At 51.7% G+C, this 25,679-nt stretch overlaps 1 protein-coding gene across 1 annotated transcript in view; it reads left to right on the top strand.

Annotated features, from left to right (window-relative positions):
- The window catches only part of AGAP1 (ArfGAP with GTPase domain, ankyrin repeat and PH domain 1), a 405,039-nt gene that overhangs the window by 329,356 nt on the left and 50,004 nt on the right, over window positions 1-25,679 (top strand). The window contains exons 13-15 of the mRNA XM_006893452.1: window positions 338-492; window positions 5,198-5,288; window positions 12,718-12,940. Coding sequence (XP_006893514.1) covers window positions 338-492; window positions 5,198-5,288; window positions 12,718-12,940 — 469 coding nt within the window. The remainder of the gene's footprint in view (window positions 1-337; window positions 493-5,197; window positions 5,289-12,717; window positions 12,941-25,679) is intronic.

Below are 25,679 nucleotides of genomic sequence, written 5' to 3'. Positions count from 1 at the left end.
CCCACAGTGGCCTTCTTGTCCCACCAAGGCCTCTCCACTCCACACTTGCCCCATGCTCACTGCCAGCTTAAATCTGATGACACCCGCCTACTGCCCATTCTAATGGACCCTGCTGTAAAATGTCCCCGTAGACCTTCTCACTTAAGATGCTCTGTGCTTCCCACCAGAGACCCCAGTGAAGAAAGTAGCCGCTCCCCTGGACCGCCTGTGCGTGTGCAGTCTGGGTTCTGGCTTGGTCCCTCATGTCCCCCCAGTGGGCGTGATGTCATCCTGGACTCTGGCAGGGTGGCCGCTGTCTCCTGAAAGGCCAACCTTCACCCCTCTCTCTGTGTTTCAGAACAAGAAGAGAACTTTGAGTTCACCATTGTCTCCCTCACTGGTCAGACGTGGCATTTTGAAGCCACCACGTATGAAGAGAGAGACGCGTGGGTCCAGGCCATCGAGAGCCAGATCCTGGCCAGCCTGCAGTCCTGCGAGAGCAGCAAGAACAAGGTGAGGCCCCCAGCAGGCTGCCCCAAAGCCAGGGTGCTCCTGACCTCTAGAGAGAACAGCCAAGCCTGGGGTCCTCGGGAGGGAGTGTCAGACAGGTCCCCTGCCCGGGGTGTCGAGGGGACGGAGCATCAGACCGGGGTCCAAGAGCCGGGACAGGTCTCCTTGCTGGGGTGTCCAGGGGAGGGAGCATCAGGCAGGGGTCTCGGGGTGTTCAGGGGACAGAGCGTCAGGTGGGGGTCCAAGTGCCAGGACTGGTCTATCTTCCTGGGGTGTCGAGGGGAGGGAGCGTCAGGCAGGAGTCCGAGTGCCAGGACAGGTCCCCTTCCCAAGCAGAAGGCTTTGTGACCTAGAGGGAGAGCTCGGTGTCCTGCCCAGTCGTGTTGTGCATGAGTGCCTGAACTCAGCAGTGCTTACACCGCAGCTGAACAGCAGCAAAACCAAACCCACTGCCCTCGCCGGTCACTCACGGGGACCCTCCATCTGCTTCCCAGACCGTCCATCTCTATAGGAGGGCACTGTCCATCTTTCTCCCACAGAGCAGCAGGTGGACTCAAACCACTGACCTTCGCATTAGTTGCAGCACTGAGCACACTACACCCCAAAACTCCCACAGCAAAGAATGTCCCATTTTAACTAAGTATTCTTGAAAATAATCCCAGATGTTGAACGCTGATCTCTGATGGTAACTGAGGGAACCCTTTGGGTTCAGGTGCCTTAAATCTGCACATTTTAAAAAACTTCGGGTTTTCGACAGAGGAGATGCAGGGACAAGAATCATGGACTTGGAACTTGCACTGTTCAGTCTTCCCAAGGACTCAAGTTCTAATACATGTCAGGTCTGAACGCCATTTCGTTAGTCATAAATGAAAAATGGATGTGTGTGTAGCATCGTGCTGGGAAGAGAACGTTCATTTTCTAAACTCTGCTGGTAAAAACCAGAGAGGCTTCTTATTGAAGACTTAGGGATAATTCCTCTCTTGTTGTTTTAAGAAGGGAAATAAAACAAACAAAAAAATCTTTTCACCTACATTTTTGAGACAACTGTGCCTCCTTTGTGTAAAAGCCCGTTCCCAGTGGAGACTCCAGATACGTATGTTTGGAAACCCCGGCGCTTGGCTGGGACCCTTCACTTGCTTAGAGAGCTTTCACATTTTCAAACTATTGTCAATTAGAAACATAAAAAAGGACGCTGTCCACCAACCTGTGCTTCCATCTGGGACCGTTTAAAGAAACTTCTGGCAATGATTTACATGCCACTTTGTCATCCAGAAAGGAGTCTGTCCTTCACAAAGATCGAGTGTCCTGTTTTATTACCCTCTTTAACCAGCGTAAACCAGACCACAGTCATTGTTATTATAATGTCATTTGCTTCACTTTTTCAAAGATGTTTTACACCCAAGGTGGGGAGAAGGGCTGCCTTTCATTCCTGAGTCACACCCTTACGCAGTTACCTTCTCAGTGTCTAAAATGAGAACGGGGTGCTTTATACACCCTTGTCTGTGGGGAGAAGTGGCACACATCACCTCCGGAGCGCTGGGATGAAGCTCTGACCAGGAGAGGCGAGGACTAACTGGGAAATGCACCTCCAGACGAGTGGACGTCACAAGTGATCCAGATACCCACCGAGTCCACGACCTGCGAGCAGGACCAAGGGACACAGGAAGGCTGCCTGCCTATGCTGGCCACACTCCGTAGCTTGTCCCAGCCTCACACAGCTCCCTCCTCCCATGCCTGGAGGTGCACGTGCGAGGAAGATGCCTTCTCTCGGAGAACCTTCCTGTGACACTGCAAGAACATTCAACACACTTGCACCCTCCAGCACCCCGGCACGTGACGAGCAGGGGTCCGCACCCACCAGCATCCCAGCACATGCTGAGCAGGGGTCTGCATGCAGGGTCTGGACACCAGGCCAGCCAGGAGCAGCTTGAGGGAGAACAGACACCGCAGGGAATGAGTGCAGAGGTGGTGGGGCCCTGTGAGGGTCTTCCAGAGCCCACGGCAGGGGAGACCTGCACAGGCCGACCACAGAGACACTGGGGACTTGGTCCCAGACCACGGCAGTACAGCAGATACTACACCGAGGGGGCTCCCACAAATGTTTCCGTTCCCAAAATGTCAGGTCGATGGACTGCTGTAGTCTGTAACGTGTGCGGTGACTTGATGGAAGGGTTGGCAGTAGTGTGAAAGAGGCCAGGCTGGGACACACAGACACAGAGTGAGCACATCCTGTTGGAAGAAAGGTGCTGATAGACTTGACACGGGGCTGCCGCAAACTGTTTGTACTGCACGAAATTAAAGTGCAGTAAAGAGAGAGATGTCTGTATAAATAATTATACAGAGACAAGCAGACATAACCCCAGGTGTGTTATCCACACTCCAGATGTTCAGAATGACACATTTTCCTGTAAAAGAGAACTCTATAAATTCTTAGATATATATGGTGTGTACTTAGCTGGGTAATCCAAGGAAATAAAATATTCCAACTCTTTTATGCTAATTAGGTAATTGTTGTTGTTAGGTGCCTTCGAGTTGGAACCAGAACTAACAGCTCCAGTGAGTTTTCAGAGGCAGTTAACTACGCAGGAGGAGATTGCCCGTTTTTCTCACGTGTAGCAGCTGGTGGATTTGAACTCCATGCCTTTGGGTTGGCAGTGCAACTACTACCACTATTCCTCAAGAGCTTAATTAGACAATCACAGTTAATAAATTATGAAGTTAAAAACTTGTAGCCTTCAGTATAATTATACCTCAATGCAAAGAAAACAGACATTCTCACAATTAGACCGACAAACATCATGATAATTGAAGAGTGATACTGTCAAGGATTGCATTGTACTGAAATCCACCATCAACATCTGTGGAAGCAACAAGAGACGTGGTGCAGTGTTCAACCCTGCTCCCCACGACTCGTTAAAATGCTGGAGAGAGGTCCGTTTAGAGTGAGGTATGTCCGAGCCTCCAGTTCATGGGCAGTGAATGAGGAAGAAGAATCCGTGCCTTGGGACTAGGACGTTGGTAAAGAATACTGAACATCCCACGGGCTGCTGAAGAAGAGACAAGTTTGTGTTGGAAGTGCAGCCAGGCTGCTCCTTGGAGACAAGGATGGTGACATTTTTGTCTTAACATATATTGGACATGTCAGAAGAGGCCAGTCCCTGGAGAAGGTCGTCATGTGTGGATGACGATGAAGTAGAGAGTCAGCATAAGTGAGGGAGGCCTTCAGTGAGATGGATCAACACAGTGACGCCAGCGGCGTTTAAGTACAGCAGAAACTGCGAGGCAGGTGTAGAGTTGGATCTTGTTCTGTTGTAGTAGTAACAACAATCTGTTATATTGTACATAACAGCGGCCTGCAGTTGGAGGCTGCTTTGCAACATCTAACAGTAAGAATTTATAAATTACCAATACTTTGTGGTAAATGGTAAACTGTTTCACAAGAGACAGTTTGACACAGAGGTCCCCTTTAGAGGAGCCCTGCAGGCCGAGTGGGTAAGTGCTCAACTCTCAACTGAAAAGTCAGTTGTTCAAACCTGTCAACCACTCAGGGAAAAAGATGCGGCATCTGTTCCAGGAAAGATGACTGCGTCTGAAAATCTCACGAGCAGTTTTACTCTGCCTTGTTCTCACTAAGAGTCAACGCTGATTCCACACCTATGAGTCTTGGTGTAGGGATTCAACTTGGAAGGTCTCCTGCCTAAATCCAAGCTGTCGGCGTCTGGAGTTGACTAGGTAGTTTGAGCGTTAGTGGCCAGATTAACTGTATCTACCTAGCAAGAACCTGCGTCAGTCAATAATCACAAATTAATGCAATTTCAGTGCATTTCTCCTGGCACTGGCTCGAGTTTAGGAGAAGTGATAAAGAACTTGTCTTCAGTGGGATACTACACAGCCATTGATTGGCCAGGGAGGCAGTTACACAATGGCACTGAAGGCAGAGTTTTTGCGTGTGGATGTATATGGGGTTGTGTCCTTCGGGAAAAGGGCTAGAACACTGCCAGGCTGTTAGTAGTTGAACTGTGGTGGTTGTCCTCCATTTATGCTGCTTTGGTAGCTGCATTTCCCTCCGCCAGTTTTTGGCATTTTCTGCAGCAAGCAGCACGGGTGGTGGTTCTGATTTTTAAGATGACTCCGCGTGTGGGTTTGGGAAGCAGTATATGGCCTGGCCTTGTCCACTGCCCTCCCCGCCTCCAGGCCGCCTAGTTACCCCCTTTGTGCTCAGACCTGCAGGGAGTTTGTTGCTGTGGCAACTGAGCTTGTCTGGAAATGAAAAGTGAGTCTCCAAGGGGTGATGTGTGGCATGGACGTGGTTTTCTGATGAGAGTCATGAGATACGTCGCCCAGCCCTGATTAAGCCCTGACCCTTGGCTTATAAGCAGATTATTCTTTGCTTATTCTTTATCTTCATACCAAGCAGACGGACGGCAGGCAAAGCGCGTCGACCAGTAACGTCCACCAAGTGGCCCAGGGTCTCCGTTCATTCCCACATGATCCAGACCTGCCTCTTGCCTCTATGAGCGGGCCTGGTCTCCTCAGATCAGTTTTGATGTTTGTTCCTGGAGCACCCAAGAATGAGCTCTCCGTCCATTCCCCTTTTCCCCAAAGACATTGGAGAAGTGATCATTGTGGGAAGGCCCCATGTCCTCTGTCTGTCCCTTGTCTGTCTGACTTCTCGATCGGTAGAGCTCTCTTGTTTTTCTTTGTCCAGTCCCGGCTGACCAGCCAGAGCGAGGCCATGGCCCTGCAGTCCATCCGAAACATCAGAGGGAATTCGCACTGTGTGGACTGCGAGACTCCAAGTAAGTGTGCACCCTGAGGGGCGGCCGGGCCGAGGGAGGCGGGCTGCTGCCTGTGTGCCTCAGGAGCTCTTACGGCGGTGGGCTTGGGAGCTATGGCGGCCAAGCAGGTCCAGCGTTAGGCTGCCAACCCAGAGGTCAGCAGTTCGAATCCACCAGCTGCGCCCAAAGAGAAAAATGAAGCTTGCGGCTTCTGTTAAGAGCCTAGAGCCTCAGAAATGCCTGGGAGTCACCGTGAGTCAGCCTCAGCTTGATAGCGGTAACTTGTCTTTGTCAGGTCCCAACCCCCACCTTGGTGAGAAGCTGAATAGATAGATGACCCCCTTCCGAGCGGGAGACCCAGGCAGATCCCAGCCAGTTCACCTCACTCCCAGCCACACCCCTGTCAGCCGGAGCTTGTGAGAGGTTTCAGAGGGGCTTCTAAGACTGAGAAAGACGAGGTAGAGAAGCCTGGTGATCCACTTCTGCAGATCAGCCACCGCGAGCCTGTGGGTCACTGCAGAGTGACCATAGCGACCGGGGCGCCAGGGGCCGGGCAAAGGCAGCATCTCTTTTTCCTTTGATGGCATTTATTGTTTAAAGTTTTGTGCTTAGCTCTCTAACCCAACTTGAGTTATTTCCTTATATGGCATTACGGTAGGATTCTGCTTCATTTTTCTGCAGGATATATCTAGTTTTGCCACACTGTTTGATAAACAGACATCATTTCTCTGTTGCTTGCAGTCCAGCTGTCCGTCGGTGGGTTCTCGGCCTGGCCGGCCAGGTGGACTCTCGGCCTGGCCGGCCAGGTAAACTCTCAGCCTGGCCTGCCGGGTAGGCTCTCGGCCTGGCCCGCTGGGCGGGCTCTTGGCCTGGCCCACTGGTCTCTTTGTCTGTCGAGCCGCAGTCCTAAGCGGGTTTGACCACAAGCGCCTGTGCGGTGCTCTGGTTTTCCGATAGAAGATGTGATGTTCTGCTTGCTGTCCCTGCCCAGGAGGGCTCTACTTCTCTGAGCATCTCTTCTCTTGCCATGTAAAGGGGTTTAAAGCTTTTTTCCTCTTTGAAGAGTATGACTGGACTATAGCCGAGGCTACATTTCCCCGTCAGGTCTCTTTGCATGTCACTGACATTTTCAGGGTTCCCACCCATGAGCGTGGTGTGGTCTCCCATTTACATAAGTCTCAGGTGGTGTTCGATAACCGTCTTTCGTGGGGTTTTATTGTTGTTTTTAGATGTTCTTGTTTCTATTTCGTTTTATACGTAAGTCCTTCATCTTTTGCATGGCTTTTGTATTTTATTTTCCTGATTTCCTTTTCAGAGACCGTTTTATTAGTGTAAAGGATCATACTGATTTTTTTAATTGTTTATTTCATTAGGATTTTATTTTTTTTCTTTTTCATTTTATTTGCGTGAACCAACCAACCGTATTAGGTTTTTATTCAGTCATCGGTGGCTGTTTTTATTATTAACAGTAATTACAGTTGATTAGTAAGTTTTATGGGAACCTTCATGAACTGCCAGCACAAAGCAGGTCTGTCCTAGAGAAGGTGAAACCAAGCTGCTCCCTGAAGGCTAGGATGTTGAAGCTCCGTCTCACGTGGTCGGGACACGTGGCCAGGAGGGACCAGTCCTTGGAGAAGAACATCATACTTGGAAGAGTGAGGGGACAGTGCAGGAGAGGAAGAACCAGGGTGAAATGGATTGACTCAGTGACTGGAACAATGAGATTAGGTCCGTCAGAGACAAGGAGATGGGCTCAGGAAAGAGCAGCATTCAGAGATATTATAGTCACTGTGAGTCACAGGTGACTCGATGGCACATAACAACAGCATGGTGACCTTGTACCCTGGCACTTTGCTGGTCCTTCTAGTAGTTCCAGTGTCTTTCTTACTGAGCCTCTGGTGTTTTCTGTATATGAGAACCCCCTCTTTCACACACACACTCTCTGTCTCATTTTGAGCTGGAACCAACCATAGTTGATCGTCCAGTGGGTTTTCCAGTATTGTCCACTGCACAGTAGGGGAATGTCCATGTTCCCCTCTCTGAGCCACTGGCGGATTCAAAGCTCCAGAGAAGCACACGACCTTGGTGCTAGCAGCATAGCCGCTTAAGGGCTCCACCGTCAGAGCTCCCGTGTACGGACCCCACACCTGCAGAGGAAATCATTTACTTCAGCCTCACAAGTTTGGAGGCCTTTTCTGTCTCTTCTTACCTTACTGCTCTGACCGTGACTTCTGCTACGGGATTGAAGACAAGTGCTGACAGACGGCCTTGCTGTTCTCAAGGGAAACGCTTTCCGTCTCTCTCCGTTGAGACAGCTGTTGACCTTGGTCTCGTGTCCATTCCTTTATTTGTGTTGAGTGGCGGCCCTTCTGTTCCTATTTTGCTGGGAGTTTTTATCAGGAATGAGTATTGGATGCTGTCACCTGGCTTTTGTGCATCTCCTGAGATGACTGTGTGTTTCTTATTTCTGTGGTGGATTTCATTCATAGTTTGTCTAATCTAGACCCTTCCTTGCATAACTAGTGTGAGTCCCATTTGGTCATGAGGTATTCTTTTTTTAGCTTGATGTTGGGTTCTGTTGATTATGTTTGTGAGGAATATTGAACTATCCTTTTCTTAGGGACGCCCTTGGCTTTGATATCAGGCTTACATTTTCTTTGGAGAATGAATTAAGGGATATCCCCCTGGTTTTCTGAGTTCTGCACTTGTTTTAGTAGAATTGATGTCTGCCTTTCTCTGAGGACAGTGTCAGTGATACTGCCTTGGCCAGGACTTCTTATGTTGGGGCTTGTTTTTAATGACTTGTGGACATTTAGTGGTGGCACTGGGAAATGGGCAGCATTTGGACAGATGTCTGTGACACCCTGTCAGCAGAGATGCCAGCAGTGGTCTTGGTGCTGTGTCTCAAGTTTCCTGTCAAAGAGACAGTTGCATGTCTTTTAGTTGGTTTAGGATTGCCTTAATACGTACCTAGAAAGGACCCCTGGAAGTTAGTGAGTCATCCGTAGGGCTCCTGACTGGAAGGTTAACAGTTTGAAGCCACCGCCTGCTCTCAGGATGAAGCTGGTCTGTCTCCTCCCATAAGGATTTACAGCCTCGGAAGCCAGATAGATGGTCACTGTGGATTGACTGGACGCCCGGAGCCTTTGATCGTTGTAGCTCCACAAATGGCTACAGTGATGAAGTGGCCAGGTTTGAATTATGCTGATGGTCAGAGAGGTGGAGAAGAGCAGAGCAGATGAAGGAACTTGGCGTTTGGCAGTTACGAAGCTGTCACGGACCTTTTGGAAAAGACACAAGAGCGTGACAAAATCTGGCTTGCCAGTTATGAGACTGGAGGGGCAGGTGAGGGAGGCGAGTCAGAAAGGCAGGCTCTTCAGGGGAGGCAGTGGGATGGTTTGTTTAGATGAGGACAGCTGACAGATGCAGAGTCCACAGAACAAACGTGGCAAGTCTGGTGGTTCAGGAAGAAGAAGAATCGCCAGCATCTTTCCTGAAACATTCCCATCCCTTCAGGGCCAGTACTGTCCTCACACCTGTCCTCTCTCCTCGGTTCTTCCACTGTCCTGGTTGGTGCCAGTTCATAGATGAGGAAATGTGAGGGCTCAGAGGTCAAGCAGTTTATCCCAGGTCACAGAAGAGCAAGGTGTATGGTGGACTCCGAGTTCTGCCTGCTCGTCTGCTGTGTTTCCGCCAAGAACAGAAGCTGGAGCCCCCAGGGCGGCTGAGATGAAGGGCAGCAGAGATCATACAGCGGGGAAGCTTTGGGAAAGTGAAAATAGCCAGTTATGGTGAAAGTGTTGGGAACTGTGTCACCTGCCAGCTGATGGTGATGTGTAAATACATCCACGGCACAGCATGGATGGAGACGTAGACGAACTCCTAACTCCAGTGTCCACCACCAGGGACAGGCTGATGGGAGTGGACGAGTCAGGCCCGGCAGTGTTTGCCACAGTGTTATCTGCTTACCAGAACATTTGCTGTTGAATCAGAACCAACTCATGGCAGCCCTCCAGGGGGTTTTCAGAGGCAGTAAATCACACAGGAGGAGATTGCCGATCCTTCTTCTGTGGAGCAGATGGTGGATTTGAACCGTGTGCCTTTGGGTTGGCAGTGTCACTCCCTGCCACAAGCTGCTAAGCAAATGGAAGTGGCCCTGCTTGGGGAAATAATATACAGCCTCCAAAAAGAATATTAAAATCTACGATTTGAGGTGGAGAAAGTCTGTGAGTCAGGCAGACCCCAAAGAATCATCTAAGGTACTTTTCAGGGGAGAAAAGCCATAAGGGTAAGTTCCAGAATGTTAATTCCAGCTGTCTTTGAAGGGTCAGATCATAGCAAATCTGGATACCTGGCAGTCTTACATGTTCATGTTATGCATATGTTTTAGTCTTGTTTAGAGGGAGATTTAGTCTTGTTCTAGAGGGAGATTTTGTGAGTAGCGACTGGAGTCTTCAATGCTTTTAAGAAGCCATTAAAGGTGCAACTCTTGGTTTTCCCTGTATGAAGCAAAGAAGAAAATCAAAGACTATTGGTTCAAAGGACTAGTGGACTGAGCTAATTTCCGGTCCCCGGGCCCTGCAAGCAGAACTGGATGTGCCCGGTGACCAGTGCTGACTGCTTTGAAGTGGATCACAATGAAAGGTCCTGGATTAAGTAGGGGAAAAAATGTGGCCCAGAACTCAAAACTGCTGAAACTATGGCCTGGAACCTCCCTTCGAGCTCAGAACGGACATCAACCCTGTGACCCCAGCTTGCAGCTAAACCAGAAACCAAAATCCACCGCCATCAGCCTGATTCTAGATTATGTCAGCCTTCAACTGGGGGTTCACAGCCAACCAGCGGCCAGGCCTGTGAGACAACAGTGCCAAGATGAAGGCACTTCTTAGACCAGTCGGCCCTACAAGGGTGAGGGACTGCGTTTGTCCAGGGAGGAAGTTCGGAAGGCAGGAAGCGAGAGAACGAGGGGCAAGAGGAAAGGGGAGGTACAGGGAGGGAGAAGGAAGTGAGGTTCGACTGTCAGCACACTAGGCACGTCTGAATGGGTGAAAACCACTTTGCTCTGCAAACTTCTGCTCAAATCACAATAAAATTTTTAAAAACAGGTATATCAGTAGATATGATCAGTAGAGATAAGAAGGAAGTTGGATTTGAGGAAAATGAGAACTTCATGATAGTCTGTGGGAATGAAGGGAACACAAGATTGGTCTCCCAGACCTGACTTGAATACCTGGGCAGGCGCTGTGCCCTTGGCTGGGATGAGGAAGGTCCAGGCGGCGCCCGGAGAGAAGTGTTGGGACGGGAGGTCACTAGACCTGTGACCTGGGACGAGTTTGCCTGCAAGAGGCAAATGTGTGAGGCGCCGCTGAGTTAAAGGATGGGCTTAGGTGGAAATGCTTGGAAAGAAATCAAGATGAAGCTCTCGGAGACATGGGAGAAGAATCTAGAGAATCCTGAGAGGGTGCTGACCCAGATGGAATGAGAAGGTGCGTTGTGGGGAGAGACCAGTGGGCAAGCCCCACTTTCCCCTCAGCCGCTCACCTGGGCATTGGAGGTCTGCACCCAGTGGGGGGAGGGTCTGATGATCTCCTGCCCAAAATGTGCACCCGAGGAAGCCCTGGGGAGCCGAGTTCTGCTCTGTGATCCATGAGCCCCGTGAACTGAAACTGACTTGATGGCAAGAGGTTCACTTTTCATTGGGAATTACAGGAGGGAATTATCAGGGACCATTGACTGTCACCAAGAGATGAAATAATGACACGACCAGCAAAGGTCCTTTGAAGGAAGCTGCTGACTTTGACTCGTTCTGGTGGAGGGGTAGGTGGAGGCCAGGCTGCACATGGCATTGTGAGGTGCAGGGACACCTTGTGTCTCCCAGGAAGGTGGGCCAGGCGTGGAGACGCGAGCTGGAGGTGAAGGGGGGTCTTGGTTTTACTGGAGTTGTTCACCCCCCCCTCCCTCTTCCCAAAGCATCTCCAAGGCCCAGGCCGAGCTGCTCCTCCTCCCCGCCCTCTCCCGCTCTGGTCCACCGTCACTCCTCTTCCTCACCATGCTGCCGCCCTTACACGTCACCCCGCTCCTTGGCTCCCTGCCTCCGGATTTCCTTCGTTTTGTTTTGGGGCCAGTTTCTCCTTCCCAGGTAGAGCCTCTCTGACATCATAGAACTCCCTCTTATTGGGTCCACCGGGTGGTCTGTCCCCCCTCAGTAAGATATTAGATATTCAGTGAAGGGTTGGCTGATTCCTGATCGCGCAGTATCAGCCACCCCTGGTCATTGGCCCTTCACAGAACAGAGGACGGGGTGATTCACAGTGAACAGGACCCCGCTCCTGGGGTGAGGGGGGCAGATCTTGAGTACCAGGAGGAAATGTCGACTCTTCCCGATGATTTTTGCCTTACTGGCTTTTGTCAGTGTTGCCTATCACTAACAGTTGAAGCTGATGCATCTTCTGTAGAAGCCATTGCTGTCGTGGGCCACTGAGTTGGAACCGACTCGTAGCTGACCCTCCAGTGGGTTTTCAGAGGCTCTAGATCGCACAGGAGGAGATTGTCCATCCTTCTTCTGTGGAGCAGCTGGTGGATTCAAACAGCAAACCTTCAGGCTGACAGTGCAGCTTCTTACCACTGGGCCACCGGAGCGCCCTCTGTAGATCTAGCATGAAGCAATGTCATGGGTCTTCTGATGATGTCAACCAGTTTCACACAGTAAGTGACCCAGCTCAGGGGGCCCAGTGCTGCTTATTGTCCTGTGCAAGCATATCCTCGGTCCACTGTCACAGCCTAAAGCCACACTGTCATTCACCCCCTAAGGAAAGGTTGATGAAATCGGGTCATGATTAACCAGAACCCCCTGCCACTCTCTGACCCGCAGGGAGGAGTGGAGAAGGGAGGTTTTTTCCAGTGGTTTTCCCCTAATTAAGATCTTGGGAAACCCTATCTTTGCTTGGTATGTCCCTCTTCAGACTTGTCCATTTGTGTGACTAGTGAGATATTATGTGCCAGTGATTGTAGACATGGCTGTGAGTGGTACAACAGCTTTGGGGTGACGTGATGCCTGCACAGCCCCCATCTGCCCCTCATACCTCTTATCACACCTGTACGAAGAGCCGTTCGCAGTGGATGCCTCTTCATGCTCAGGTGTTTCCGTGACCATCTGCCCTCTTGAGCTGAGTGGTGGTAGTGATATACTGGAAACTGTACCCCTCTATCTGAGTCCACACTTCTAGTTATTTATTGTGTGAGAAAGAGCAGGAACTCCCGTCATCCCGTGGAGCAGACTTGGGCTTAACTCTGTTTTGGAAGCCACCCCGACCTGTGCAGTCTTTGAGGACAGGGTGCACGCCCTTGAGTCTAAGAAGGGAACTGCTGGGTGTTGACCGTGACCTGGAGGCTCCTTTGGAATCCACGAGTGTTGGCGTCGGTCCTGATTGGCTCCCGATTCTTCCCGCAGATCCTAACTGGGCCAGCTTGAACTTGGGCGCCCTCATGTGCATCGAGTGCTCAGGGATCCACCGGAATCTCGGCACCCACCTCTCCCGAGTCCGATCTCTGGACCTGGACGACTGGCCCATTGAGCTCATCAGAGTGATGTCGTCCATTGGCAATGAGCTGGCCAACAGCATCTGGGAAGAGAGCAGCCAAGGCCGGACGAAACCCTCACTAGACTCCACAAGGTGGGTCCTCTGGGGGTGCGGTACCCGCAGGGAGTGTCAGAAATGCCTCATGTCAGCGCCCGGGAAGAGCCCTGGCCACTGATAGAGGAGTGCGGGTCAGTGAGCTTGGGGTGTATGTAAATGTGATGTATGTAAATGTGATCTTCAGCAGCTGTGGATAATGCACACGCCTTAATTTGTTGTTTGTTTTGGGCCTTTGGGGTTCCTTTCTGCTTCTTGGAAACCTCTTACCTTTCTAATCTTGTGAACATATTACTTTAATTAATACGTGTGCTGGAGCACTGGTCAGGGATGTGTGATTCCTGCGTTCTGTTCTCTTTGTCTTTGGCGAGCATCTCTTACGGCTTCAGCCAGTGCTGCTGCCATCTCAACACCCCTAAATAACCAAGCTCATGGTAACAAAATATGTTCTATTGTAAAAATACACTTGCCGCACGTTTCATCAACCAAGTATGGTATAACGTATGGTGAGTTCCTCATTAATGTTAATTGTTATCCAGTGAGGAAAACTGCATTTCTTTGGAGGCCGTTTAGTTTCTCATTTTTCACTCTCAGCGATGATAAGCCGTTTCTGAGAGTGCATGCATATTTAATGCGACTAAGAGGTGAGGAAAGCGTGTCTGCTCAGAGGTCCCCTTTCTTAGATGGAGCTTCTGCTCTGCTCCAGACCTGCTCCCTGTGGCCAGCCGAGGCTCATGACCTCTGCTGTAGCTCAGACACTGAGGATGAAGCATGAAGTCACGCCTTAGATTTGGGGGTTTCCGCTCATTATTCCCTCCCCTGGTTGTGAAGAGACACAGGGACGGAGAGCGTCTCCCATGGTTGTTGTCAGGTACCATGGAGATGGCTGGCTCACCGCAGCCTCACGTAACTAGAACTCAGTCCTACCTGGTCCTAGCCACCCTCACGCGCGTCGCTACATTCAAGCCCGTGGCTGCAGCCACCGTGTCAGTCCAGCGTGCTGGAGGTCTTCCTGTTGTTTGCCGACCCTCTACTCTCCCAAGCATGATGCTCTTCTCCGGAGACTGGCCCCTCCAGGGACTGGCCCCGGTGGTAGCAGCACCCTGTAAGTCCCTCTTAATGATGAACAGGCACAGTGAAATCCCAAGGCGATTGTTGGGTTAGGACTCAAGTAAAGGATGAGAAATTGGTCTCTGACTGGAGAATAAAATGTAACAGTCCTGGTAGGTGGGTGTGATTTCACTAGCCCTGAAAAGTGAGTTTGTGGTTCTACCAGGGTTCATCCTCGAGGTCAAAGCCAGTGTGGGAATCCCAGTGCACCTGCTGGGTGTCTGGGGAGGGCAGGAAGGTGCGACTGTGTTTGTTGTTTAAAGTTTCATCCATGTGAGACGTGCATTCTTCACATGTGAGATCTATAATGAAGTATCCACGTGAGCAACAATATTATAAATAGAGGAAATTATAAACTTTGAAACTGATCTTGATACATTTGACACCGCCATATGGAAGTCAGCTGGGGCATCAATTATGAGCCTTTTCAAAAGATTAATTGTCAGCCTAATAACCACTTTTTATTAGATACAGTATCCTTGAAGGAAACTTCAGGTCAGGAAATGAAAAGTAGTTGGGATTTGTGTTGAAAATAATTTATGTATTTAGAAAAATTGAAATAAGTTGGGAAAAATAATGTGCTGTATATGCATACATCTTGTGCAAAAAGAATGTATCTGGGTACGTGTATCCTTAATATAATAAGTTAATTAGAAAAGTTAGTTTTCCTATTTATTCTAGTTAGTCAAGCAATTTAGAATGTTTAGAAACAAATGATAAATATTTTTTAGCTGATGCATATTTTATATTCATTTCATCTTTATTCCTAAAACTGTACAAATATTTTCTCGTTCTCATTGGTTTAACAAATGTCTTGTAAAAAGATCTGAGAAGCAAGGAGTAAGGCTTCACCTCTCGTACTTTGGCCATGTTCTTCTGAGGGACTAGTCCCTGGAGAAGGGTGTCGTGCTTGGAAAAGTCGAGAGTCTGGGAGGAGGAGGAAGACCTGGGTGGCTGCAGCAGCAGGCTCAGCACGGAGATGATAAGGATGGCGCGGGCACGGGGTCCCTGGGTCTCCAGGGCTTAGAGAGACACGGCGGCCACTAGCTGGTGTGCATTGCGTTCTTGACTGTCTCATCCTCTTCCATCTGAGGCTGTGAATGTGAGATCTCTGCAGGGACACATGCCAGCGTCTTCCCTTCTCACACCCGCCCACTGCCGTCCCGCTGACTTCACCTCCCAGCAGCCTTGGAGGGCAGGTGGGAATCCCGGAGCCCTCACCCACGGAGCTGAGCCCTTGGGAGGGTGAGAGAAGGGTGAGTGAGGCCAAGAACAGAGCAAAGCTGGCCGCCTTTGGAACACGGGGAGGCATTAGCACAGGCTGCTGTGTGCTGCTGAAGGCACATGGTTGGTAAGAGCCGTCGAGTGACGGCGACCCAGCGACCAACAGACCTGAAGCCTGCCCTGTCCTGCACCGTCCTCATCCTCTCGGACACACTTGATCCCATCGCTGCTGTCACCGTCGTCCGTGTCATTGAGAGTCTCCCTCTTCACTGACCCTCCACCTTTCCAACATGATATCCCTCCTGTCTCCATTTTCGGAAGTGGAGGGAGTCTGGATTAAGAACGAGTTCTTTCCGGAGGTCTGTAAGTTTCATTTGCCCACAACACAGCGTCGAGCTGAGGTCCACCTCTGATGCCCGTGACAGGTGTCTGTCCAGTGTCCGGTGTAGGCAGGGCCACTGTATTCCCACGTGTCCCCCCCTGCGCAGCCGCAGAGTTGGTTCTGACCCTGAAACAACCCATTGTTGGGTTTCTGAAGCTGTAAATCACACAGGCAGAGGTCGCCACCTTTCTCCCAAGGAGCCTCTGGTGGATTTGAACCGAGCTCCTTTGGGTTAGGGTTGAGGCTCCCTGCAGACTGCAGCCCCACTGGGTCTGGACACTGACACAAACACTTGACTCACTGGCCTTGGATATGAACCACCGCTAACTGGGTGAATTAAACTAAAGTCAGACTTAGGGACAGAACTAGTTCTTAATCTGGGACTCTGTTCAATTCTGAAAATTAGCCAGTGCCTGTGGACAGCCGGCCCCGCCCAGTACCGTGCAGGAGGGAGGGGTTGTGAGCATACGGGTGGCCGCAGGGGTGGGCTCTGCCAATGGCCGTGAAGCCCCTGCGGGTCGGGACGGGGCAGCGGGGTCTCCAGGAGTCCTGAGTCCGAGCCAACCCTCCCACAGCAAACAGCCGGTTCGTGTTAAAACACCACACGCAGCTCAGCCCCACTCCCAGCACCGTGACCCCCTGCACCCACCGTCTCATTCCTTCAGCTCTCGGGTTGGAGCTGGGGGTCCCCTGACATTCAGGTCCTGAGGCAAGAGTGGACCTCGAGTCTAGACCCCACCTTCCGGGGCTGGAGGACGGCCCAGCTCAGCCTGGGCATCCTGGAAGGGCCGGCCTCGCAAGTGGGAACGGACGCAGGGCACTCTCGGTGTGCCCCGAAAACTGTACAGGAAATATTGGGGTACATTTTCCTCTAGAAGGAAAAGCCAAGTGCCATAGTGTTTTCAGTCTGGTTTTCTGGAAAAGCCTTTGCTCAGGAAGCCGGGTCCGGTGCTTGCTGTTCTCCGTCTTGTCTTTCCCTTCTTGCCCTCCCGTCTTCCTCTCCCTGCCCGACTCCTCTCTCCACGCCTCTCTCGCCCTTTCCTCTCTCTGTCTTTCCTTCTCTTTGCCTAGTTTCTCTGTCTCTCATCACTCCTCCCACACACACACCGCCATACACACCCATCCCTCCTCCTCCCATAGACAAGTAGAGTGAAGGTAGGGCCCGATTACCCAGTGAGCACAGTGCACACTGATACACATGCACCTGCCCACCAGGCCACAGCTTGGCCTGCCCCCACGCCATCAGAGTCCTGCCCCCCACGCCGTCAGAGTCCTGCCCCCCACGCCATCAGCGGCCTGCCCCCCACGCCCTCAGAGTCCTGCCCCCCACGCCGTCAGCGGCCTGCCCCCCAACACCATGAGAGGCCTGCTCCCCACATACCCGTCAGGAAGCGTGTTGACCCTTCTGCATACCTCGCCTGGCGCAAGCCTGTGCACACCTGCTTACTGCTAACCCCGCCCTGAGCAGGACAGATCTGCCTCCCCAGAAAGCACCAGAGCCTGAAACAGGGTGCCTCTGCATCTCCCAGAGCCGAGGGCCAGTTAGGAAGCAGGCGCCTTTGAGCAGCTGGCCGGCCTTCTGCTGGCCGTCCCTGTGCCCGGCGAGCCAGCCTTGGACAGCGTATAATTGGTTCCCGCGATCGCCGGCCGCCCTGAGAACTGCCATTCCAGGTCGAGCCGCAGCGTGATCAATCGAAGCTGACGACCGCAGAGCCGGTATTGACGGCCATTCCTAAACAGGGGACTCATTAGTCAAGAAAAGCATCTTTTAATTACTCCCAGGAAGAGGGAGACATCTTTTCAGATGAATTCTGCAGCAGCTCCCATTCCCCACACCCCACACACTCGATATTAAATTTCTCGTGGGGGGGTATAGAGATAAAACGGTGCCTTTGACACCCCCCTTGGTGATGGAGGGTTAATTTGAAGTGAGAAGTCATGGCCGAGCCAATCGATGGGACAATTAACTACTTCTGGGCTGGGATCAGAATTCCCCTCCTCTAATTGCTATTGATACCATTTAAGCACACACTTAAAATATCGATTTTGAATGGGAGTGCTGGAGGGGTGGGGAGGCAGTAGCAGCAGGCAGGATTAACGAGATTTTAGGGGTACAGGGAGGGGGCGTTTGCTTTCTGTAGGTGCCAAGGTTTCATGACTGTTGGTGTTTGAATTTTCATGCGTTTCTGGAGAGTGGACTGTGGAATATAGTAAGGTCTTGGGGCCTGGCACCCCCAGCCAGGGACTGGGTTCTGGCATTAGGACAGGTGATGCCTCTGTGGGGACATCCCCCCCAGGCAAAATCGTAACAAGCTCAGACCACAGCAGGAAACAGCTCACTGACTCCAAGTCAGTTCTGATTCACAGACCCTATCACTCAGAGTAGAGCTACCCACAGGGGCTCCAAGGCAGTAAATCTTTACAGAAGCACACGTGGGCTCATCTGCTGAGCGGATGGTGGGCTTGAACTGCTGACCTTTTGCTTACCATGTGACCTCTTTGCTCACAACACCACCAGTGCTGCTCCAGCTAGCACAGAGGTAGGTATTAAATCAGACCGGTCTCCCGTCTGTTGAGCAAATACAGGAACAGGTAAACATATAACAGGACAAATTAGTTCCTTCAGGTACTACTCCTGACACCCTATGCCTTGAGTCCCTGATGTGTTGAGGGCTCTAAGACACCCCCACAAACAGTGCAGCCCTCTCAGTAAACATAGCTGTGCACCCAGTTGATTACCCAAAAGTTACATGTTCAAACCTACCCAGTGATTCACACAAAAAAGGCTTGGAAGCTGAGGGGGAAGCTTGTGGTCAGTTCTGCTGCACCACAGGCGGGGTCACTGGGAATCAGAAGTGACTGGACAGCCATCCTCCAGCCTGCTTCCTAGAGGCCATGTTCAGGCCTGCCTGCTTCACCCTGGATTACGGCTGTGGTGGTGGTGTTTGGTTGCCAGTATCATTGAGTCAGTTCTCGCGCACAGCAGTGTGTGTCCTGCAGAAGGAAGCCTTGCCTGACTCCACAGCAACCTCACGGCACAGTCTCTGCCGCCTGACCCGTTGTTGCAGCCTCCGTGTCCATCCTCCTCTCTGAGGCTCTTCCTCTGGTTGGCATGGACTGCACTAGAAGTGTTTTCCTGTGGCGCAGAAGGTACCCTCAGGTACCACCTGTAGGTCTCTTGGCAGGAACCTGATTGTGTCGCCCAGGCCCCAGGTCAGGGCATCTGGCTGGGAGGTTGCAGAGACACAGGCGCAGATGATGTTTGCACTGCAGTGCACGTGGGTAGCTTGTTTGCCTGGCCGCGGAAAGGCTGCTGATTTCATTTAGGAAAGCCAAGGGAGCCCGGGAGCGGAGATGTGTGTTTTCATTCCCAGAGAGAGCCCTCGAGAGAAGCACTGCGCACAGTTGAAATCAGTTCCCTCTTTGATGTGACTTGGAAAGGATCTGAGTTTACCGATTCCGTGCGGTCCCCCATCCTGCTTCCTTTAGCATCTTTTCTCATCACTTGGAAGCTCACCTCCACACCTCAGCTTGAACCTCGCTAAAGAGGTCCCTCTTTTGGAGGCAGATGCACCCTGGCCGGGAGGGCCCGGGTGGGAATCTTCCAGGTGGAGAAGCGGGTCCCTGCCGGTCCCGACCATGCCAGTGACGACTCCTTTTGATTTTGGAGCCTGGTTTTCATCTTATTTATGCACATGGCGATAGAGATAAAGGGAAAATGTATCCAAACTGAAAAGAATTGAATCCCCACGGCTAACTCTGAGATATTAAAAGCAGGACCACTTGGCTATGGCTTTGTCTTGCTGGGTTTGATTGGAAGATCACACTCTCGTAATCTGGGGCTCAGATATCCGGGCGTCCCACGCGTGGCCTCAGGAGCACGGCGCCTCTCATTAGATTGCCAGCCTCCCGGGCACACGGAGGCGGGTTTGGCTCCGAGGAGGTACCTGTGCTTGACATCGCCTCTTCTTTTCTGCCTTAAAAAAAAAAAAAAAAACCAAAAAAAAAACAGGGAGGGGGTGAAATGGGAAAAAAGGACTTTGCCAGGATGACCAGAGCCCATCTGTAGTTGGGTGGCATCTGTCCCCCACATGTCACTTCCCTCATTAACAAGCAATTGAATTAATTAAATGCTACTCAGAACACGCATAACAAGCTACCGGCAGTGTCCAAATTAGCACTGATAATCAAGGATGATTTCCTTTATTATTCTGCTAAGTGGTGTGCAGGCTCCGTGCTCCCTGTCTGCCCTCATCTATTTACATACCCCAGCTCCTGCCTCTGGACGGGAGACGATCTTACCTAGTTAATTTGCCAGGATCGCGGAGCATGGCGGATGGATGCCCTGCCCCCCGGCCCCCTCCCCGGCTGCCCTCCCTCGGTCCCAGCCTTTGTATCTCAGGCTCCCTGATAAATTAAAGGCCACCCCTGTGGTCTCTCAAGTGAGTAATAGAGGCAGAAATTTCATTTTGCAACTGGCTGATTTAATGATCCAAAGGGTAATTAATGGCCTGATTATCTTAATGTTAAATATGTCCGGCAGCAATTACAGTGACCTCCCGCTTGTCAAGGTCCGGGCTCTCTCTTCTTTCAATTAAGTTCTCTGGGGCTTAATGGTATGAATAAACTCCTCTGATTCTATCATCCCGGACGGAGGGTTCAGGGAGCTGGGGGCTCGTTCCGAGGTTTAATCAGGCTGTCTCCCTCTCCTGCTCTCAGAGTTAACGGTTCTAACAAGGACAGTTGAACTTGCCTCTTCCCCATGCGGACCCCTCCTCGTCCCCCACCCGCCACTTCACAATCTCCTTTTGTTGCGTTTTTCTCCCTTTTTCAGGCGTTGGGCTCGGTGCTCAGAGAGGGGAATTCTGTGTGTGCATGTGTGTGCCCGCGTGTGCACGTGTGTGTGCTCGCGTGTTTGCACACGTGCACGTAGGAAGCTGCTGTTCCATGAGCCTCGTCTTTTCCAATATAAATTATCATGTGGACGCCGTGGTTTCTTGATCTGACAGGCTTAATTAATTGGCAGGAGCCCCCGAAAATGACAGTGCCACTAATTGCAACTCAAAGTGAATTTCTGTCATTGCCGAGTGCCCGTCGGCAGGCCTGCCCGGCCCCAGCTGGCACAGCGGGCACGGCTGTCGCTCTGTCTCCTGAGCAGGCGGCCACCTTGGTCCTCAGCCGCAGCAGGACAGGGTTTGTGGGAGCACTCTCCACACTCGGGGTGACATGTACCGTCTGTGAGGTTGCCCTGTCTGCAGCTTCCTGGGACTACAGCTGCTGGGGGACCTCGGCGCTCCCTGAAGATGTTTTAGTGACTTGCCTTTGCATTGAGACTTGGAATCAGACTGTGAGAGTCATAACTCACTTAGCGACCATTGGGGACGAGGCGGGCCTCATTAGCACGTTGGAGGAGATGCTAGAGTTTACTGGGGCTCCCCGTGCCAGAAATATGTAACTATAAATATTAAGCCAATTAGGAAAATGTACAAATGAGAAGTGCATTAACACAGCCTTAAAAATAATAGCGATAGATTACAGTTGACAACAGGCAGAGCAGTTCTTCTAGAAGGCTGCAGTCTGGGAGCTTGGCAGGGAGTGAGATGCAGCTCCCTATCAAGCCCAGCGGGGAGTGAGGTGCAGGCCCCCTGGGGAGTGAGGTGCAGCTCCCCATCACGCCCAGCGGACCCACTGACTGAGGACAACAGAGGCGACTTCTGGAAGATTCTGCGTCAGGTGAAGTGAGGCCCAAGCTGCCTTTTGAAGGACTGCTGTCCCGCGTTTTCCCTGGGACCCAGGTGGCAAAGTAATGCTGTGGGCTTGTAACTGCTGCATGTGCTGGGCCCCCCTTGTTTGTTCCTACAGGAGCCCAGTGTCCCCCAGGACCTGGCTCTGCTACCGTGGAGCTGCCTCTGGTTGAATGTCCGTATTTACCTTTGGAAATGTATTAGGGAAACTATTAAGGAATTACTGCCTTTTCTTGTGAATTTTGGAGCCTGGTCATTCAGACAGTCAGCCCGCGAGAACCAAGTGGCCAGGGTGGACCATTGCCAGCTTCTTTGCTTCGGCCATGTCGTCAGGAGCTCTCCTGGTGCTCGGTGCCTTGGAGGGCCAGCGAGACTCCCCCCGACCCCGAGAATGGACCAGCAGGACAGTCTCAGTGAGGGGCTCGGACATGACGGCCATAGTGAGGATGGCCGTTGTGCGGATGACCAGCAGTGGGCTGCATTCCCCTGCATTCCTGCACGCGGTAACTAGAAGTCACATTCAACTCAGCAGCCACTTCCTCTGACGTGCATCTCTGACGATTCTTTTCCTTTTCTAGTTAATCAGTGAAAGTGAGGGGAAGGAAAATAGAAGGGCATTTTAGTGTAGTTATGGTCAGAGGATCCTCCGTCCACAGAGACCCCTGTCTGTGCTGGGCCTCTGCCCACCTGTGTAGGTGTGTGCTGCTGGGGCTGGTGGGACTGTGGGCTGAGCCCCCTCTGTCCTCTGAGATTTGTCCCCATGATGGACCTCTGCCCGCCTGTACAGGTGTGTGCCGGGGCTGGTGGGAAGATAGGCAGAACCTCTCTGTCCTCCAAGAATCATCCGCATGCTGGGACTCTGTGCACCTGCACAGGTGAATACCCACACAGATACATCCTGCGGTTGATGGGAAGATAGCCAGGGTGTCCTCTGTCCTCCAAGAGCCCTGTCAGTGGTGGGCCTCTGCCCACCTGTGCAGGTGTATGCCGGGGCTGGTGGGAAGCTGGGCTGAGCCCCCTTTGTCCTCTGAGATTTGTCCCCATGATGGACCTCTGCCCACCTGTACAGGTGTGTGCCGGGGCTGGTGGGAAGATAGGCAGAACCTCTCTGTCCTCCAAGAGCCCTGTCCACTCTGAGCCTCTGTGCACCTGTGCAGGTGTGTGCTGGGGCTGGTGGGAAGGAAACCCTCCTCTTTGTGGGCCGTGTGTCACAGATGCTGTAAATATGGACCTGAAATACTCCTTAAGCCACGGCCAGTCGTGAGGCTTCCAGCAGCCGAGCAGTCCCCGTGGGACCTTTCTTCCCAGTGATATTTTGATTATTTTCCCACAGCTTTCTCTTTCATGAGGAGCCCTCTGCCTGATTTCTCCCTCAGAGGATGTAGAGGAAGAGGCAGGCCTCACAACATCCCGTGCTGGGCTCAGGCCTTCCTCTTCCTCCACTTCTCATGAAGGAGAAAGCAGGCAGAGGGCTCCTCAGTGCCCGAGGACGAGAGTGGGGCGGGGGTCCTTAATCAGCGGCTCCCAGGCAGGTGGAGAGCCACCATGATTCGGAAATCTGCCCCTCTCCTCTGACCGTGCCCTCGGCCTCAGGCTGACAGGCAGCCCCGCACAGAGTGGTGCCATGGCCCGCAGCACCCTTCTTTCCCGCCTTGTGCTGGGCCTCTGTCGTAGAAACCATGGTGATTGTGCATCTGCGTGTGTGTAAGGCCAGTTACTGTAGAACTCGTGCTGGCTTGCAGTGACCAGCCCGGCGTGTGTCAGAGGGCCAGGCCTTGTTCCAGGGTGCCTCTGGGAAGGCGCGAACCTACACCCTTTCAGTTACCAGCTGAAGGTGTTAGCCATTCGTACCCCCAGGAGCGTGTGTGTGTGAGAGTGTGTGAGAGTTTGTGTGTGAGTGTGAGTGTGAATGTGTGTGTGTGTGTACATGCATACATACGCGTGCACTGTGTGACTGGTTACTCTTGATTCTGAATGATGCTGGCCCCACACCCACCGTGTGGGTTAGAACAGAAAGTGTCCCATAGGGTGTTCAGAAGTGTATAGTGTAGGGTGTTCACAGGTCTCGGTCCTGAGTGTCCTGGTTTAGTGTCCAGTCTCAGGTCAGACGGACCAGGTCAGATCTTGCCTTAGTTCTCCCTGTACAAGATGAGAGTTGTTAACCCAACCACCTCTCACTCAGGCCGCTGTGAGAATGAAATTAATAATGTGCATCAGAAAGCTTACCGCCCAGCGTGTGAATAAATGCCTGACCCCTGAACACACGACCACTGGTGCGCTGTCAGAAAGGACCATGCTGGACAGAGCAGAGCTGCCCCCTGGGGCTCCTGGCTTTAACTTCAGGAACTAGGATGGCGGTGTTAATGTGCCCTGGATGTGTTGCCGGGAGGGATCAGGCCTGGGGAAGGAGAGCATGCTTGGTAAAGTGGAAAAGAGGAAGGTCTTCCAGTGGGTGTATGGACACGGAGGCCGTGGCAGTGCCAGACATGCAGCGGTTCCGAGGATGGCACAGGACGGGGTGGTGTGGGTCTTGGTGTCTGTGAGGCTGCGAGTAAAGCCAAATCAACAGCACCTGAGAACAGAATCAGGCAGCACTTGTAGCTTAGTGGGTAAGGCGTTGTGCAGCCAGCCCCAAGGTGGGCATTTTGAATCCACCAGCTGTTTCCTGGGGAAAGATGGGCACTGTCTTCTCATGAAGTTTACAGCTTCTGAAAACCCAGTGGAGAGACAGCCGGGAGTGGGTTCTGCATCAGCCGTGGTGAGTTCCTTAGTCACGAGGACAGTCTCTGTGGGAACTGACGGCTGCACCCTCCTCCCTGCAGCGTTGCTGTGGGGTTCAGACTGCCAGCCCTTCCGTTAGCTGCCGGACGCTTAAACCACTGCTCTACCCATGTTCCTTCCTGTAAAGATTTTAACCTGGAAAACCCTGAGGGGGAGTCCTACGCTGTCCCCTCAGAATTGACACAGCAGTACACCACAACAGCATTTCAGTGGAAGGGAAGATCGTCAGTTTTAAAGGGGAAAAATCTTGAAGGTCCAGACCACTAGGGTCAAGTTCACCAAACTCACAGTAAAATCCTAGTGCACACAGCACCCGTTCCCCACCCCCCTGAACCGGCACGCGCAGTCGGCGTCACAGCACGTCCTGGCCCTGCTCCAGCCCCGCTGGGGTGGTTGAAGAGAATGTTGCTGGAATAACTGTAGTTATTCCCTATGGAGTCGCGTAAAATCGTCTGTATTGCTATGTACTCAGTTACACAGCTAAGACATAAGGACACAAAGGTGAGGAAGAGAATGGGGCGGTGTTTCTCCCCACGTGGAGAACAGACCCTAGGTCTTGGGAGAGAGGCCAGCGTGCTCTCTGCAGCCGAGGCTGCATGTACGTATGAGGCGAGACGGGAGCGATGCGTGTTTGTCAAGTGTGACTCACGGCCATCCCGGGGACTGGCGCGTTTCTGGATCGCAACAGCCGTCTGCTGAAGGTCAGGCCTTCGGTCTTGTGCTGGCCGCCTGCGAACAGAAGGACGAGTTGAGTGTGGTCCTGTAGCATGGAGCAGCTCTCACGGAACTCAGAGGCTCGGCAGCAAAGCTGGGGGAGATGTGTGTCTGATAGCCCAGTGTGTAAGGAGCTGGGCTGCCAACCCCAAACCAGGCAGTTCAAATTCACAGAAGAAAGAAAGGTGGATGATCTCCTGTGTGACTTACAGCCTCTCAACCCTGCCTGAGGGTCCGCTGAGTTGATTCTGACTCAATGACAATGAATACAATTTTTTTTTTAGTCTAGAGTCAGAAGCACTGACTGGTCTAGTGCCTGGCTGCTAACCCACAAGTCAGTAGTTCAAACCGACCAGCTGCTCTGCAGGAAAAATATGGTGTAATCTACTTACTAAAGAGTCCTGCCTGAAACTCTGTCCTATAACAGTGTCAAGGCGTCAAGCTGACAGCAGGGGTTAGCATAGAGGCCTTGTGTTCGAATCTGTTTGAGGGTAGTGGCTTGTGATTTCCTTTTCTGTTTTGCTTTTAAAAAATTAATTAGTTTATGTATAATCATTTAGATACAGTGTTTCATCCGTGTGCATGGTGTTTTATATCATTCATATGCACTGTTTTTTATACTCAGTCATGTACATTGTGTTTTGTACAATCATTAATCTACATTGTGTTTCATTCATATATATTGTGTTTTATATAATCTATACACTGTGATTCATTTACATTGTGTTTCATAAATCATTAAGAGACATTGTGTTTCATTCATGGAGGGCACTATGAGTTGAATCCATTTGAGGGCAGTGGATTTGATATAGAGTTACTGTGG

This window comes from Elephantulus edwardii, unplaced genomic scaffold (genome assembly GCF_000299155.1).
Source record: "Elephantulus edwardii isolate Elephantulus edwardi_28Jun2011 unplaced genomic scaffold, EleEdw1.0 scaffold00127, whole genome shotgun sequence".
In the NCBI taxonomy this organism is placed as follows: domain Eukaryota; kingdom Metazoa; phylum Chordata; class Mammalia; order Macroscelidea; family Macroscelididae; genus Elephantulus; species Elephantulus edwardii.
The sequence above is the reverse complement of the archived record's forward strand: the minus strand, read 5'-3'. Positions and strand labels throughout refer to the sequence as shown.